The sequence below is a fragment of the Babylonia areolata genome, chromosome 6, assembly GCF_041734735.1.
Source record: "Babylonia areolata isolate BAREFJ2019XMU chromosome 6, ASM4173473v1, whole genome shotgun sequence".
Lineage (NCBI taxonomy): Eukaryota > Metazoa > Mollusca > Gastropoda > Neogastropoda > Buccinidae > Babylonia > Babylonia areolata.
In genome coordinates this window covers 36,358,410-36,375,909 of record NC_134881.1, presented here as the reverse complement: position 1 = coordinate 36,375,909, position 17,500 = coordinate 36,358,410, and the positions used below count along the sequence as shown (strand labels likewise).

Genomic DNA, 17,500 nt, shown 5'->3' with positions numbered 1-17,500 from the left:
ACCTGTGTAATAGCAGCCTTGTAGGGTGACAGGTTTTGTCCGTCACTTCCCCGTGAAAGTGATACCCTGGGTGGCTTCACTTCCCGTTGCGTGGCCTCCCGCCATCTGAGGCCAGGCAGGAAACGAGCGATTAACCTCTGTGGGATTCGGTTTGACTGGGAAACTCACTCTCTAGGTTTTGGGGGGATGTGTGTGTGTGTGTGTGTGTGTGTGTGTTTTGTTCTCCACCCACTCTCTCCCTTCCCCTCTGACGTTGTCTGTGTGTCTGTCTGTGTGTCTCCCTCTTCTGTTTCTCTATCCTTTCACTCCCTCCCCCCCCCTCCTCCATCCCTCTCCATGCCCATATGTAGCGTGTGGCCTAGAGGTAACGCGGTCCGCCAAGGAAGCGAGAGAATCTGAGCGCACTGGTTCGAATCATACACTCGCCCGTATTTCCTCCCCCACCCCCCTCCCTCTCCACTAGACCTTGAGTGGTGGTCTGGTCGTTAGTCACTCGGATAAACCGATGTCTCGTGTGCCGCAGCATAAAAGAACCCAAGGCAACAAAGGGGTTGTCCCTTGCAAAATTTTATAGGAAATTTCACTTTGATAGGAAAACAAATACAATGGGGGAGCAGCCCGAATTCTACACAGAGAAATCTGTTCTGGCAAAAGAGTAATACAATATAATACAGTACAATGCCATACGGTACAATGCAATACAATACAATGCAATGCAATACAATACAATACAATGCAATACAATACAATGCAATACAATACAATGCAATGCAATACAATACAATACAATGCAATGCAATACAATGCAATACAATACAATACAATACAATGCAATACAATGCAATGCAATGCAATACAATGCAATGCAATGCAATGCAATGCAATACAATGCAATGCAATGCAATGCAATGCAATACAATACAATACAATGCAATACAATACAATACAATGCAATACAATACAATACAATACAATACAATGCCCCTCATACACACTTTGTGTCCCTCCTTTTGTCGGTCAGTCTCCATTCTTATATCTCTTTTTGTCTTCTCTGAAGACCCTGTACTAACCTAGAGTTTCTTATCACTTCCAGTCTGTCTTGAAAATGGGAGTGAGGTTTGATGGTTGTTTGGCACAGTAGTTTTTTTTTTTCTCGATTGTTAAGATTTGAATGCTTGCTAAAAAAAATTGTATTGATATATTACGTAGCTACTTGTCCTTTTCGTTTTTAAAAAAATGTTTTTTTTCGGAAGGAGGTTGGGGAAGCTGGCTCCTGTCTGTCCCTGTCTTTTCATCCGGACGTCTTTCTCTTTCCCTGTTTGATGTGCTGTGTTTTTTCCCCACCACATATTATCAACTTCAGTTTGCGGACTGTCGTATGATGATTACTCGTACGAAGGGTTCCTTTGAGAGATTTACAACAGACTATTGATATCTTTGATATCATTGTCCTTAGTTTTGAAATACTGCACTGGAATGGAAACGAATTGACTTAATGTTGGCACTGTCCTATGTTGACTTCCCCACTTAATCGAAATCTATATATGAAACGGCTTACTTGTGCTCATACCCTTTCCTTTTAAACTCTCTTTCTCTCTCTGTCTGTCTCTGTCTCTCTCTCTTGTGATGGCTGGGAGAAGGATGGGGGAAGGCGGGGGGTAGGAGGGGGGGGGGTGGAAACGTGTTGTTTGGGTTTAGTCTTTGCTTTGACAACGCTGAGGGCAATGGGAGGAGTGGGGGGGTGGGGGGGGGTGGGGGGCTTGGGGGGGGGGGGGGGGGGTCAGCATGTACTTCTCTAACAAAGGGCAGCAATATTTGGCGCCGTGAGGAGCTCGTCAGGCTTGCTGGTGTTGAATTGCTCCTGGCTGCCACCTGAATAAAAGCACACCCTTTATCACCAGAGAGTAGCCCCGGGGACATAGACCTCGAACGCGTCAGAAATATTCCTTTTTTTTCAGTACTAATAATGAATTTGATCTTATGAGTAGACTATGAAATAAGCATTAACTCTCTCCATACGAACGGCGAAAGACAAGACGTTAACAGCGTTTCACCCCAATTACTATCATCAAAATATTGCAAGCGGAAGGCTCTTACACTGAAGAGGTGAATGTTGACAAAGAATACCACAATTCTGACGACGGAAGCTAAAGGTTGGGTCATTCAGACACCCACTGGACATCCGAGGGGTCTGCGTAGAGGAGAAGAGAGAACTGGCCGTACTGAGTGAGTTAAGGTAAACATGAAATGATAGCCCAAGATCAACACATGCCTTCCAGACTAACATGTGATCACTCATGTGAAGAGGAAATAAGTCAGAAAAAAACAGTGATACGATAATGACAAGTATTATATTTCAAAATCAGTGGAAACATTCGCAGCACGGCTTATTGTATCCAGCATGAAGGGACAATAACCCATGAGTGATTAAGCGAGAAATTTAAAACCGATTAACTCTTTCCATACGAACGGCGAAAGAGACGACGTTAACTATTCACGGAACGAAAATAGCTGTCGCTCTCTGTATGTATGTATGTATGTATGTATGTATGTATGTATACATATGTTTACAGATATACACACGAATAAAAATGACGTTAATTGTCATCCAGATCTGTAATGACAGAGACTGAAGCTGAGGGTTAGGTCTTCGCAAAAGTTTTTGACTCACGTTTGTACGCAGAGTGAATCGATGTAATAATGCTGCTTTGGTTTGTGTGTGTGTGTGTGTGTGTGTGTGTGTGTGTGTGTGTGTGTGTGTGTGTGTGTGTGTGTGTGTGTAAAGACCATAATGAATTCATTTGATTTATGTGATCGTCGACGATGTTGTCAGTGACTACAGATTTGATCACCACTATCTATTGTTTAAATCTGTTATGCTGTGAAGAAAATAACATGAAGACAGTATGGAGTGATGAAGTATATATGAACGGTCCTTTTCTTTCATTTTTCTTTAAAAAAATTTTTTTTTTTCTTTTTTGTTCTTCTTTTTGATGATTCAGTAGGAATCACGCGTGAATCACAAAGGCATTGCCTCTCTTATTTGAATCTCCCTCTCTTTCTGTCTCTGTCTGTCTCTCTGTCTGTCTCTGTCTGTCTGTCTGTCTCTCTATCTGTCTGTCTCTTTCTGTCTCTGTCTGTCTGTCTGTCTGTCTCTTTCTGTCTTTGTCTGTCTGTCTCTGTCTGTCTCTTTCTGTCTCTGTCTGTCTGTCTGTCTCTCTGTCTCTTTCTGTCTCTGTCTGTCTGTCTGTCTCTCTGTCTCTGTCTGTCTTTGTCTGTCTGTCTGTCTCTCTGTCTCTGTCTGTCTGTCTCTCTGTCTCTGTCTGTCTTTGTCTGTCTGTCTGTCTCTCTGTCTCTGTCTGTCTGTCTCTCTGTCTCTTTCTGTCTCTGTCTGTCTGTCTATCTCTCTGTCTCTTTCTGTCTTTGTCTGTCTGTCTGTCTCTCTGTCTCTGTCTGTTTGTCTGTCTCTCTTTCTGTCTCTGTCTGTCTGTCTGTCTGTTCCTCTCTCTGTGTCTCTGTCTGTCTGTTCCCCCCCCCCCTCCCCCCGTGGGTTTGTCGATGTTTTTTCAGTATAGATAGCATCCCCGCCTTCTGGAAGTTTTGTGCCAGAAATTTCCTCTTTTCTATCACTCTTTGTTTCCACCTTTTTTCTTCCTTCACTGATATCTCGTTTTTCTGCCTTCCCAGTCCATTCCCCTTTCTATCTTCAAGCAAGCCTTTACACTTTTTTTTTCTCTTTTCCGCAGTCTGTGATGCACTATATCTGCTGTTTTGTTCTGGTGATTAAGTAGTGAGATTGTAAACACTGGGATGGGCACTGGCTGCCCATTCTGCAGTGTTATTTGCCTGTATGGCCTTTTTAATGTATTTTTTGTTTGGGTTTGATGTTGTTTTTTGTTTTTTTTTCCTTTTTTTACGACTTTTTGTAATCTGGGTATTATGAATTAAGCGGAATGGCTGGCGTCTTCAGCATGGCCTAGTCTTATTTGCCATTTGAGGAGCTAAATGGTTGGGATATTATGTAATGAACTGTATTTTGTGGGTTTGTCAAAGTGTTTAAATTTTTTTTTCTTCAGATGTGACAGTTTTGTGTTGATGCGGTTGAGCATTGGTATGGTTTGACAGTCCTGATTTGGCCCTGTGCGGTTGGCTGGACAAAAACAATCTCTCTCTGGACAATAAGCAACAACGACAACTACAATCTCTCTCTCTCTCTCTCTCTCTCTCTCTCTCTCTCTCTGTGTCCATCTGTCTGTCTGTCCGTGTGTCTGTTGTACCACTCTCGGTCTGTCCGTTCATAAGCCAAATACTGAACTTCCCCTTCCGACCGATCGTTTCTACTCTGTCTTTGCCTTCAGCAGATTTCTGCCAGATTCCTCCTAACCCGCCTCCCTTCTCTTTTTCACAACAATTGGTTAAAAACCCCCCCGTCAGCGGTAAGTAAATGCCACGATTGGTCCAGGGCCTCTATCCCACCCACACTCACCCCCACACACTCCCCCCACACACACTCACACACTCCCCCCACACACTCCCCCCCCACACCACCCTTCGTCGATCTCCGTATTCGTTTCTAGTTCTTTCACTCCCAGACCTGTTCCCTTCTCATTCAGTTCCCTCCTCCTCCTCCTCCTCCACCTCCTCCTCGTCACCCCCCTTAACCCTCTCCCCTTACCTTACCTTCCCATCCCACCTCTACGCCTCACCTTCTCAAAAATGAGTATGACAGTTCACTACCGCGTGCAGGCCGATCGCGGGGGCCACAAAGAGCGGAAGCCAGGGGTGTAATCTGGCGCAATTTTCCTATTGTCAGACCGTAAACACCGCGTTTACCGGCGTGTTTCTAGAGTTTCGGCCTCTCGACAATTAAGCTGTTCGCCTTCGCTGAAGCACACGGTCGGGCAGGAGGACTAGAGAGGGAGAGGGGGGGGAGGGAGGGGGTAGGGGGTTGGAAGGGAGGTCGGTGGGGGAAGGGAGGGAGGGAGGGAGGGAGGGAGAGAAGTCAAGTTGTGTGCTGCCTCCCGAGCGGTTTTCCATCCCTTTCCGGGGGGGGGGGGGGGGGGGAGGGTGTTGAAAAGAGAAGCGGTCCTGACGGTGCGCCCTGGCGCACACCCCCAGCTGGGCAGGTTGGAGGCGTCAGTGGGGAGAAATTGGCGGAAAACGGATATATCTAATTATGGCGTCCGATGAAAGAAAAAAAAAGGAGAGAGAGAGAGAGAGAGAGAGAGAGAGAGAGAGAGAGAGAGAGAGAGAGAGAGAGAAACGCTTATCGCGGTTGCTGTCACAATGAAGAAACCTTTTTGCGAACAATAGTCGTTCTGATAGAGCTGGATTAGTTTCTCCTCCTCCTCCTCCTCCTCCTCCTCCCTCCTCCTCCCCCTCCTCCTCCCCGTGCCCATCTCTCCCACCCTATCCACACCCCCACACTCCGCACACACACACACACACACACACACACACACACACACACACACACACACACAGAGTATTCACTCCAGTCTTTCCCCCTACATTTAGTCCATTTTCTTCCCATTTAATGAAAGCGCTCTTTCCATCCCACTAGCTCGATTAGCTCTCCCCTTTGGAGAGTCCGTATGTTCTGTCTGTCTCCGTCTCTTTCTGACATTTTTCGGTTGTAAGCCTCCGTTTATGCATATTTGCATGTGCGCGCGCGCGTGTTTGTCTGTGTCTGGGTGTGCATATTGTATTTCTCTTTTTTTTTTCCTTCTCCTTCTTCTTCTTCTCGTCACAACATATTTCCCTGTGTGAAATTCAGGCTGCTCTCCCCAGCCGGGGAGAGCGCGTCGCTACACTGAGAGCTCCATCCATATTTTTTTGGTATTTTTTTTTTTCCTGCGTGCAGTTTTCTTTGTTTTTTCCTATCGAAGTGGATGTTTCTACAGAATTTTGCCAGGGACAACCCTTTTGTTGCCGTGGGTTCTTTTACGTGCGCTAAGTGCATGCTGCACACGGGACCTCGGTTTATCGTCTCATCCGAATGACATATATATATATATATTTGTGTGTGTGTGTGTGTGTGTGTGTGTGTGTGTGTGTGTGTGTGTGTGTGTTTAAGGACCAAAATCAAATCGTGTCCTTCACGTGATCGTAGACGATGATGTTAAATGAAGGGTGTAATGAACGGACGTGGAGCTTCCCCCTTTTGAGGATGTTTCGGCGTATATTCCCCGGTATTTTACACATTTGATAAACACCAAAGTATCAGTATCAGTAGCTCAAGGAGGCGTCACTGCGTTCGGATAAATCCATATACGCGCCACACCACATCTGCTAAGCAGATGCCTGACCAGCAGCGTAACCCAACGATCTTAGTCATGCCTTGAGAAACACCAAAATGCAAACTGATGGAACGCGTAGAGCAGACCTGGTCTTCGAATGTTTTATTGAGGGTAAAAAGGATAAGCTTCAAGCTTCATTTCATCGTCCCCCCCAGAGAAAGAGAGACAGAGAGAAAGATAGAGAGAGAGACACACACAGAAAGAGACAGAGACAGACAGAGACAAGACACACAACAAAGACATCGCAGTGTCAGTTTCTAAAGGAGGCGTCACTGCGTTCGGACAAATCAGTAGGAACTTACATCACATGTGCCATACTCGTTTTTTTTTTTTTAAATTCATTTTCTTCACTTTATTTATATCTCAGCTTAGTTTTGTTCAAAACTCATGTATGTTCACGTCTTCTAGTTATGATGACATCCGTCACATATTCAGTATGTACATGTGACAGGACAGGACTTTATATAAGATTTTCTTGTTGTCCTGTTCATCGATATCTGTGTTGTATTGTGACATGTTCCAAATAAAATACTGTTTAAACATGTGCCATGCAGATGCTTGACCAGCTGCACAACCCAACGCGCTTAGTCAATTTTTTTTTTTTTTTTTAAGAACATGCATGTGTATTTTATGTACCTATCAGAGCGGAATTCTTCCACAGAATTTTGCCAGAGGACAAAACTTATATGGTGCCACGGGTTTCTTGTTCAGTGCGCCAAGTGCGGCGCTAATCACGGGACTTTCTGGTTTATCGTCTCACCCGAATGAACAGACGCTCGATTTGATGTTCCGGTCAAGTTGGAGGGGTGGGGGAGGTGGGGTTGGGGGGTGAGGGGGGGGTTAGACCGGGTTTCGAACCCAGACCCTCACGGACACTATTATATTGGCTGCCGGACAAGCGTCTCGACCATTCTGCCGACGGGCGCAATAGCCGAGTGGTTAAAGCGTTGGACTGTCAATCTGAGAGTCCCGGGTTCGAATCACGGTGACGGCGCCTGGTGGGTAAAGGGTGGAGATTTTTACGATCTCCCAGGTCAACATATGTGCAGACCTGCTAGTGCCTGAACCCCCTTCGTGTGTATATGCAAGCAGAAGATCAAATACGCACGTTAAAGATCCTGTAATCCATGTCAGCGTTCGGTGGGTTATGGAAACAAGAACATACCCAGCATGCACACCCCCGAAAACGGAGTATGGCTGCCTACATGGCGGGGTAAAAACGGTCATACACGTAAAAGCCCACTCGTGTGCACACGAGTGAACGCAGAAGAAGAAGAAGAAGAAGAAGAAGAAGACCATTCTGCCACCTTCCTCCTCGGACACCCGATCTGAGGAAAGCGCTAATGGGTCAAGCAGGTGGAAACCTGAGCAGCCTCCAAGATGGACAGGGACTGAGCGGGTGCTGACCGTGCGCGAAGAGAAGATGATAGTGGAGGACTGGACAGCGGTCAATGATGTCCACTGTCAGGTCGCTGTGGCAGCCCCAATGGAGGGGTTAATGGGGCACAGGGGGGGCGGACAATACGGCAAGAGCCCGGGAGGCGGGTGGAGGAAGAGGAGGAGGAGGAGAGGGGTGTGGGGGTGGGGGTGCGGTGGGGGAGGACACAATCTTAATGGAGTGTAGTCGGGGGGGGGGGGGGGCGGGGGGGGGGGGGGGGGGGAGCATTATTGTAGTGTAGTGATGAGCGTGTCAGGTGAGCAGAAGGGGAAGAGGGGTTCTTTTTGGTGAATCGCTCTCTTTCTTTTTTTTTTTTTTTTCTTTTTTTTTTTGTTCAGCTCGTGGACGTGCGCCTATACCCCCCCCCCCTTCCTCCCACACACACACACACACACGACCACATACACAAATACTGCATGCGCGCGCATGCACACACACACACACACACACAGACCACATACACAAACACTGTATGCGCGCGCGTGCACACACACACACACACGCACACGCACACACATACATACACCCACACGCATATACAAACACCATCGGAGTCCAAGAGATGCACAAACCCACGCTTTATTCTGAGTATTCAACACAGAACTGCTTGTCATCTCCACACACACAGACACAGACACAGACACACACAGACACACACACACACACACACACACACACACACACACACACACACACACACACACACACACAAAGAGACATTTGGGAATATTGTGAATTGAAATGGACATGTGGTACTGCAGGAAAAAAAAAAGAATAAATAAATAGATAAATAATAATAATTGAGATTTATCCATAATAATACAAATACAGCATTTGCCACACACTTCAAGACAGCGCAGATAAAACTTCCAACAAAAGTCATTGTCCCAAGAGGAGGAATGGACACACACACACACACACACACACACACACACACACACACACACACACACACACCTTTCGTTTTCTTTCGACAGATTTTCCGAGGTGGAGGGACATGTGGAGAGTGAGGGGCAGAAGAAGCAGGCTAAGATCATGCTTTCGCATGTACAGAACCCACTTAACTTAAAGACGACACAAATAAATGACAATACGTCGTACCATAATTAAAAAAAAACAAATAATGATAATAACAATAATAATGTTTGTCGTTTCAAACTCACCGCTTTCGGAATAATGAAGAATAAAAACCTCAGTACTCAACACTTATAGCTAATTATTTTTCATCTACCTTGTAGATACCAGTACAAGCCAACCAAATATACAATGCACGCACCTGGGGAAATAAATAATGCAAACAACACCTTTGGGATAAAGTTAGTACCGAGCAAATGTACATAACATGGATTGTGGTACATGTCAAAATCGTCATCCGTATCTTAACAACAGATATATACAAAACATAATTCAAACGGCGAGATTTTCTTGTTGCTTTTTCCAATGTAAACAGAAACTGAATACAGATAACATCAATATTTCAAAACGCGCATGTACACGCACACACACACACACACATTTATTGTTCGCATACGATTTTGGTCTGAGTGACAGGATAACGCAACCTATCATTGTACATTTTTTTTTTTTTTTACTTGTAGCATAGGCGGCTTCGAAGTCACTGTTTGTGACCGGTCGAATGAATAGAGAATACTTTGAGATCATGCAAAGAGGTACAAGAAGGGGCGTGTCCTTAACATTGTTTTCTCCTTAACAAAAAACCCCACAAAAATCCAGATTGGGTCTCATTTTCACACTCTTCCTGTTAGTCTGTATATCTCCCCTGTCTCTCACTGTTCTCCTCACTGTATGTGTGGGGTTTATTGTTGTTGTTGTTGTTTTATGTGTGTGCGTGTGTGTGTATTTTTGGTATTTGTATTTCTTTTTATCACAACAGATTTCTCTGTGTGAAATTCGGGCTGCTCTCCCCAGGGAGAGCGCGTCGCCATACTACAGCGCCACCCATTTTTTTTGTTTTTTTTTTTTCCTGTGTGCAGTTTTATTTGTTTTTCCTATTGAAGTGGATTTTTCTACAGAATTTTGCCAGGAACAACCCTTTTGTTGCCGTGGGTTCTTTTACGTGCGCTAAGTGCATGCTGCACACGGGACCTCGGTTTATGATCGTCTCATCCGAATGACTAGCGTCCAGACCACCACTCAAGGTCTAGTGGAGGGGGAGAAAATTTCGGGGGCTGTGCCGTGATTCAAACCAGCGCGCTCAGATTCTCTCGCTTCCTAGGCGGACGCGTTACCTCTAGGCCATTACTCCACTTCATGTATGTGTGTGAGGGAGGGGTGGGGTGGGGGGAGGAGAAGGGTGCGAGGAGGGGGGGGGGGGGGGCGATTTGCGGAGGGAACTTTGGGGTACACGCGGTCGCATATTTTTCTTGGAAAACATTTTTGACATTGTTTAGTAAACGGGTCTCAGTATTTGACAAAGTATTGATATATTCATTCATTTGTTTGTTTATGATCTGTTCTTTCATCCATTTCTCTAGGGTTCAAACGAGTGTGGTGGTTAATGTTTTGTTTGTTTGTTTGTTGTTGTTTCTTGTTGAGGCCAGGCCTTAAGTCATTCACTCATCTTACCCTCGAAGCTGCACCACCATCCCTCGTCGTTTTTTTGCCGGCGGAGATGTGGAACATTAACTAAGAGACAGGAGGCATTGATAAAAAACAAAGGAGGAGGAGGAGAACAGTGGAGACTGAAAAGTTATGCTTTTTTTTATAACAGTTATGTTGAATTATCTGGATCATCTTGAACGCTTACATCTGAAATTTTTACAGCATAGGATTATATAATCCTGCAGTCCGGCCACTATACATGGGCCTAACATTTCAGTACAGCTGTACCGACCGATATGGCAGCACCGTCAGAGGCCTTAATAATACCGAAAATTGGACACGGATCCCCCCCTCCCCCCCCCTCCCCCCCCAAGCCCCCCGTGTTTTATCCGCGGCAGTTGCGAGTACACACCTTTGAATTTTCACCACAGTAGAAGAGAACACGAATAATACAACAGTAAAACGAAAAAAAAAAGAAAAAAAAAAGATTAAAAAAAGCAGAATATAAAAGGCTGCCACTTTCAGTTGGGACGGAAAATATTGGATAAAATAGAGCACTTTTCTTGCCTCTCTCTCTCTCTCTCTTTCACCATCCACCATTCAAAAGTCATACGGCGTGTTTATATATCGTTCACTCACTTACAGTTACTAATTTTCTGGCTGACAAAAATGCATGCTTCATAGCCAGTGCGTACACAAAAGTAATAGTATATGTATCTATAAATATTTTGGTTTTCAGAAAACGAGAAGAGGCACCCAAATGTTCAAACACAATAATAAAGAATATGCAATATTCAAGCGCCAGATAAGCAAGACCAGTATTTGTAAAGCATAGGTAACTTTGAAATAAAGAAAATTAAAAGCTAAAGTACAAAGAAAAAAGGAGAGAGAGAGAGAGAGAGAGAGAGAGAGAGAGAGAGAGAGAGCAGGTGGAGAATACACTTTTAATATCGCATATTTTCACGTTTTTTCAGTAGTCGCATAAGTATAATTAAGCACATTTTCGTTTAACAGATGAACCGTTTTGCTTCGCAAACAACACCAACAATAACAGTAACATTTCAGATGATAATCAGAATGGTGTTCATGACGATTAGATCATAAATATGTTCATTTTCGTCGCTTTTGTGACTTATCATTATTGATATTATTTTATTATTATTATTATTATTATTATTTTTTTTTTTTACTCAAGGCCTGACTAAGCGCGTTGGGTTACGCTGCTGGTCAGGCATCTGCTTGGCAGATGTGGTGTAGCGTATATGAATTTGTCCGAACACAGTGACGCCTCCTTGAGCTACTGATACTATTACTGGTACTGTGACTGACGTGAAATGCAGGGTGTTTTGACTCTCTTTACAAAGGTTTGCTGTTTCCTGTGCTGTGTAAAAATTAATAGTTTCGGGCTGAGCTGTTTTAAAGTCTCAGTGAGTCTGCTTTTTTTCCCCAATAAATGGGTGGAAAATCTTCGTCCACTAGTATATATATATATATATATATATATATATATATATTAGAGAAACGTATCACTGATTGCTCTCTCTCTCTCTCTCTCTCTCTCTCTCTCTCTCTCTCTCTCTCTCGTTCATATAACAATGAGTGTTGTTAAATCTGGTCGCTTGACGTTATTATCTTCACAGTAATAAGGTTCAAGAAAATGCTGGATTCTCACACGTTGTATAATTGTAATCGACTCACCTCTATTAAAAAAAACCAGTCCGCAGCAACTTTAGGTTAACAAACTATTCATGACTAAAAGAAGCAAGGTATTTTTTTTTCCCCAAAAAACAAACCAAAGCAAGATTGTGTATACGTTCGTACAGATAAATAATCAGTCTCCAACGAATTCATACAGGTAAATGATTACAAAATTCAACACTTAGTTACAAATCATCATTTCGTGCGACGGTAAAAGTTCATGTCGACGTTTAAAGAGCAGAGCAGAACCGTGTGTGTGTGTGTGTGCGTGGGTGGGGTGGGGGGTGGGGGTGGGGGGGGGGGGAAGAGTCTAGTCATCATCATTGATGGCTCATTTCCTTCCCGTTTTCGAAGACATGTGGTCATGGCTTTGAACTGTACACGGAACTGTTCTCAAACCCACGCGTTTCGTCATGGAATAAATAATAACCGTGCCCAAGTCCTCTTCATCTCACAGCGTTTCACTCTAAATTAGTAGGTGAACACCCCCCGAAAACGGAGTATGGCTGCCTACATGGCGGGGTAAAAAAAAAAACACGGTCATACACGTAAAAGCCCACTCGTGTGCATACGAGTGAACGTGGGAGTTGCGGCCCACGAAGCAGAAGAAGAAGAAGAAGAAGAAGCAGGTGAACAGTTAGTGAGTTTTAAGTCCTCAGATGATAGTCTGCTTGACACAGGGGCAGAATTCATGTATCAGGATTTCTTTATTGTATTAAAAAAATTTTTTTACAGACCTTTCATTTCTTTTTTTAAAATTTATTATTATTATTTTTTTTTACAGACCCATTTCAAATTGACCCGTCGAGATTTAGCGTCACCCGTTTAATACACCAACCAAATAATGACTGTGAGATCTGCTAAGTGGTGAATTGTATGGTCATGCAGTTGATGCATTCACAAAGGTCTGAATCAAAGCACGTTCTTTGACTGGGTGGACTACCGTGTTTATCCCACGAGAAATGTATTTATTTTTCGACTGTTAAACAGAGATTATTCAGAGGTGAATAGACACAAAGTTTATATTCATAGATTTTTTTCCCCTGCAAAATAAGAACGAAAGAATTGTATGTTAAACAGCGGAAAATATATCACGCCAGTGAAGTTGAATTCCCCATGTACTCTATATGTTAATGCTGACCTTTTAGAATAGAATGTTTTAGAATTAAAAAAACCCAAAAAACAAAAAACAAACAAAAAAACAACAACCCACAACAACAACAAAAACAACATGAGTGGAGTGTCTTCTTTTCTTGTTCTTGTTTTAAACCCTAAAACACTGTCAGACAAGAATAGTTCTTTCAGATCATTGAGTATATCATGAGAAATCTCAACAGTTTCAGTATGAATGAATGCTTTATATTCCTCCTTACACCGACTATCACACATTCAAAAAAAAAAAAAAGAAAAAAAAAAAGGGGGTCCGGCCACAAACCGCCAGAGAGATTCCCCTTCAGACGAAGAGAGGCTGGGAGACGGGCAGAGGAGGTGAGAAGCCCCTGGAGCCACTCACCACGGGCAGACCATCAGACTCTGGAGATCGGCTCTCCCTGCCCTTCCGGTACCTGAACCCTTCTCCCCGCTCCTTGGAGTTCTCTTCCCCCTCCTCCTCGTCGTCGTCGTCATCGTCCACCACCACCCGGTCACCACCACCACGTCCACCCATCTCCCTGTCGCGGTCGGCCGCCATCAAGTCTCGGAACTTTTCCTCCCTGCCGGAGATGGGCGGCCGACGCCCGGGCCCGTCGCTTTCCGACACCTTGGCGATCCGGTGGAACTCGGCGTCCAAGGCGCCGAGAGAGGCGGGGTCGGCAAGCCCGGCGCAGCGGGCGGCCAGGTAGGAGCTGACCTCGGCCATCTCGGGACTGAGGCTGACGTCGGCACGCTGCAGGGAGTCCGGGGAGTCGTTGTCCAGGCCCATGGCGGCGTCCACCATGCGGCTGTACTCGGCGATGGCGCCCAGTGGCACGCACGTGCCCGTCTTCCAGTGCGTCTTGAGGCCGCTGGCGCTGATGTATTTCCTGCAGGGAAAGGGGAGAGGAACAAGGGGTGCGGTTGTTAGTAAAAGAATTCATTAATTTATTCTTTCCCCCCCCCTTTTTTTTCCATTTGTATTTACCCGTGGTTCCACATAGATATTTTATTTTTCGTTACCTTTTAATCGCTTTTCTTTTTCGATATATTTTAAGATCAGCCTATCGGGATAATAAATGACCAAGTGACCAAATTGATCACTGATTCTTTCTCTCTCCTAGTCCTCATTCTCCTTCCTCTCTCTCTCTCTCTCTCTCCCTCTCTCTCTTTCTAGTGACTCACTCGACTTGGCCAAGTGGTTCATCATCATCATCATCATCATTACGATAATAATAATGACTATTATTATCATTATCATTACTATCAATATAGTTTATTTAGTTCTCTGTTATCAATATTATCATCATTATCAGTTCTCTGGGGGGTTTTTTGTGAGGTTTTTCAACACGAAAAACGAAGTGAAACATGAAGACAGGGGCACAGTTTCAGTTTCAGTTTCACTTTCTCAAGGAGGCGTCACTGCGTTCGGACAAATCCATACACGCTACACCGCATCTGTTGAGCAGATGCCTGACCAGCAGCATAACCCAACGCGCTTAGTCAGGCCTTGAGTGCATGCTTACATATTTGTGTACCTATGAAAGTGGATTTCATTTTACGTAATTTCGCCAGAGGACAACACTCTCGTTGCCATGGGTTCTTTTTCAGTGCGCCAAGTGCGTGCTGCACACGGGACCTCGGTTTATCGTCTCATCCGAAAGACTAGACGCTCAGTTTGATTTTCCAGTCAAACTTAGGAGAAAGGGCGAGAGCGGGATTCGAACCCACACCCTCACGGACTCTCTGTATTGGCAGCTGAGCGTCTTAACCATTCTGCCACCTTCCTCCTTATGCACAGTGGGGCACAGTGCCAGAGCCAACTACCTGTTGCAGCGCGGACACTGGTATGGCCTCTCGTTGGTGTGCAGACGCCGGTGCAGCTTGAGGTGCACGAACTGGGTGAACTTGGCGGGACACAGGCGGCAGGCGAAGGGCTTCTCCCCGCTGTGCAAGCGCATATGGGTCTTGAGGTTGGAGGTGGAGGAGAAGCGCTTGCCGCACACCTGGCACTCGTGAGGCTTCTCCCCCGTGTGCACCAGGTGGTGCTTCTGTAGGTGGGCCAGCTGCGTGAAGCCTTTCTTGCAGGTCTGGCAGACGAAGGGCCGCTCTCCAGTGTGGGTCCGCAGGTGGACCTTGAGGTTGGACAGCTGGCCGAAGGTCTTGCGGCACACGTTGCACTCGTAGTGCATCTTGCCGTTCTGCTTCCTCAGCGGGAAGGGCAGCGAGCGGTAGCCCCTCCCAGCCACGGTCAGACCCTCCGGACCTTTGCTCTTGCTCAGGTTCAGCACCTGGTCTGACGCTGGGGGGTTGATGGAGGCGGAGTGAGGGGGCGGAGGGCAGCTGGCCTGGCTGGGAGGTCCGTTGTTGTTGACGCCGAGAGGAGCCGGGGGGAACTGGGGCATGAGGGGCCAGGGAGGGAGGGACGGGTACTGGTAGAGGGAGGGGAAGGGGTAGAGACTGTTCAGGTTGTGGCCAGGCATTAGCATGGGAGGCAGGGAGCCCAGCTTGCCGTTAGGGGGCAGCAGCTTGGACATGACAGCCTCGTGCTTCATGGGCTCGAAGAGCGGGGGCACGCCGCGCTCCATCATGTACCCCCCGCCGAAGAAGGGGAACTTGAACGGCAAGGGAGGAAGCGGGGGGAAGGTGATCGGGCCTTCTCCATCCATTCCCTTCATCTTCCCTTCCGGGGGGAACGGGGGAGGGGGCAGGAGAGGCCCGGGCATCAGCATGTCCTTGGGGCTCATGTCCTGTCTGTTCTCGTGCATCTTCTTCAGGAGCAGGTTGTCCATGAAGCCGTTGGCCGGGAAGCCGGGGAAGGAGCCGGACACGGGTGGCATGGACAGCCTGGCCACAGGGTCCTGGAAGTGACCGGGCCGCTCTTTCTTGGCGCTGATGGGGGGGTGTCCCAGAGGAGAACCACGCTTCAGCAACGGGGAATGCTTGAAGGCGGGTGGGGGGGAGGTAACTGAAGAGGGAGGCAGCGGCGGTGATAGAGATCGCTTGACCCGGCGAGTGTCCGTGTCCAGGATGTTGTCCATGGTGTGGGATGGTCGCCGCTGCTGCGGCGTCGGGCTCTTTTCCGAGCGGAGGTTTTCCGCCAACCGCTCCGGCCCCGCCTCGGAAGCCCTCCGCGATCCGGTGGACCTCCTGGACAGGCTGTAGTCTATCACCCTCTCCCCCTCGTCCTCCCGCCCCTCACACCTCTCCTGCAGTGGACTCCAGTCGTCGTCCGAGCCCAGGGCGTGGAAGGAGGTGGAGGTGACGTGGCTGTGGGGTCCGTGGGAGGTGGAGGGGCTGGTGGGGGTGGAGGAGGAGGAGGCGTTGGAGGGATGGTGATGCGGGGAGCGCTCGGAGAGGCTCGGGGACAGGGGTGTTGCGTGGGAATCGTGCATGGGTGCGGGGGGGTTCTCGGCGAGGGAGTCTGCTGCTGCTGCAACAGAGAAATAGCATCACAGTTACCGAACACGTCATGGGTGTTGCTTGGGAGGTGCACGTTCCGATGTTAAGATATTACCCCCCCCCCAAAAAAAAAAAAAAACAAAAAAATAAAACCCCATCAACAACAACAACAAAAACACATGTTATTCAGTCCGGTGGTGTGATACTGGGAGCAATATGCAAAATACTGCATTGGTATCATTTTTCTCGAAGAAAATTCTGTTTTAACCACGAAGTGTTTTATGACGTGTTTCTTGTCTGCAGCTCATACTGCATTCAGCTCAGTTTTGAAAGACCCACTTTATTTGAAAAAAAAAAAAACCCGTGTGATGACAATACCTCATCTTTTTTTTTCCGATTGTTTATGTTAAGTCTACGTGGTTTTTGTTCCGCAGCGGAAGATACAAGTTCCAGGGCTTTTCTGTGGTCTCTATTTCGTTTTCAAAGACCTATTTTGTTATATATACTTGGTGATATATTTTACACAAAACTTTCTTTTATTTCCGTCAAGGTCTGTTCTTTTTTCTGTGCATCTGAAGACATAAGTTCCATTACTTTTCTGGTAAATCGGTGTTTAATTTTCTTCCTTTTTTTTTTCCATCGCTGGTGCGTAAAAACAAAAAACAAACAAAGTGGCAGCAGCAAAGAAACGTTCGTCCATAGTCAGACAACATGTCAGAATGGTGGAGTCTGGGGCCCTCTTAGGTTTTCTTTAAAACACTACATCTGATTTAGGGGGGAAATATCAAATATTTGTTGTTGTTTTCATCCCAGCAAGTATCCTGCCACCAATGCAGAGATAAATTTCATGGTTATGTGACTCGTTGTTCTGATGATCAGTCGCCACAGGGACATGAAACCCAGGCCTTCTCTGTCGCTTTACCCTCTCTCTTTGCCGCACGTGCCGGAGAGTCTGTGCCCAGCACGTGAC

At 46.2% G+C, this 17,500-nt stretch overlaps 1 protein-coding gene across 3 annotated transcripts in view; it reads right to left on the bottom strand.

Annotated features, from left to right (window-relative positions):
- Positions 1-13,200: 13,200 nt before the first annotated feature.
- LOC143283387 (PR domain zinc finger protein 1-like) overlaps positions 13,201-17,500 on the bottom strand; it is a 59,223-nt gene continuing 54,923 nt past the window's right edge. For 2 of the 3 annotated variants that reach the window (XM_076589597.1, XM_076589599.1), the window contains exons 5-6: positions 14,956-16,561; positions 13,201-14,018 (exon numbers count right to left, since the gene is read on the bottom strand). In XM_076589597.1, coding sequence (XP_076445712.1) covers positions 13,451-14,018; positions 14,956-16,561 — 2,174 coding nt within the window. In that variant the 3' untranslated portion in view covers positions 13,201-13,450. The remainder of the gene's footprint in view (positions 14,019-14,955; positions 16,562-17,500) is intronic. The other variant, XM_076589598.1, reaches the window with a different exon arrangement.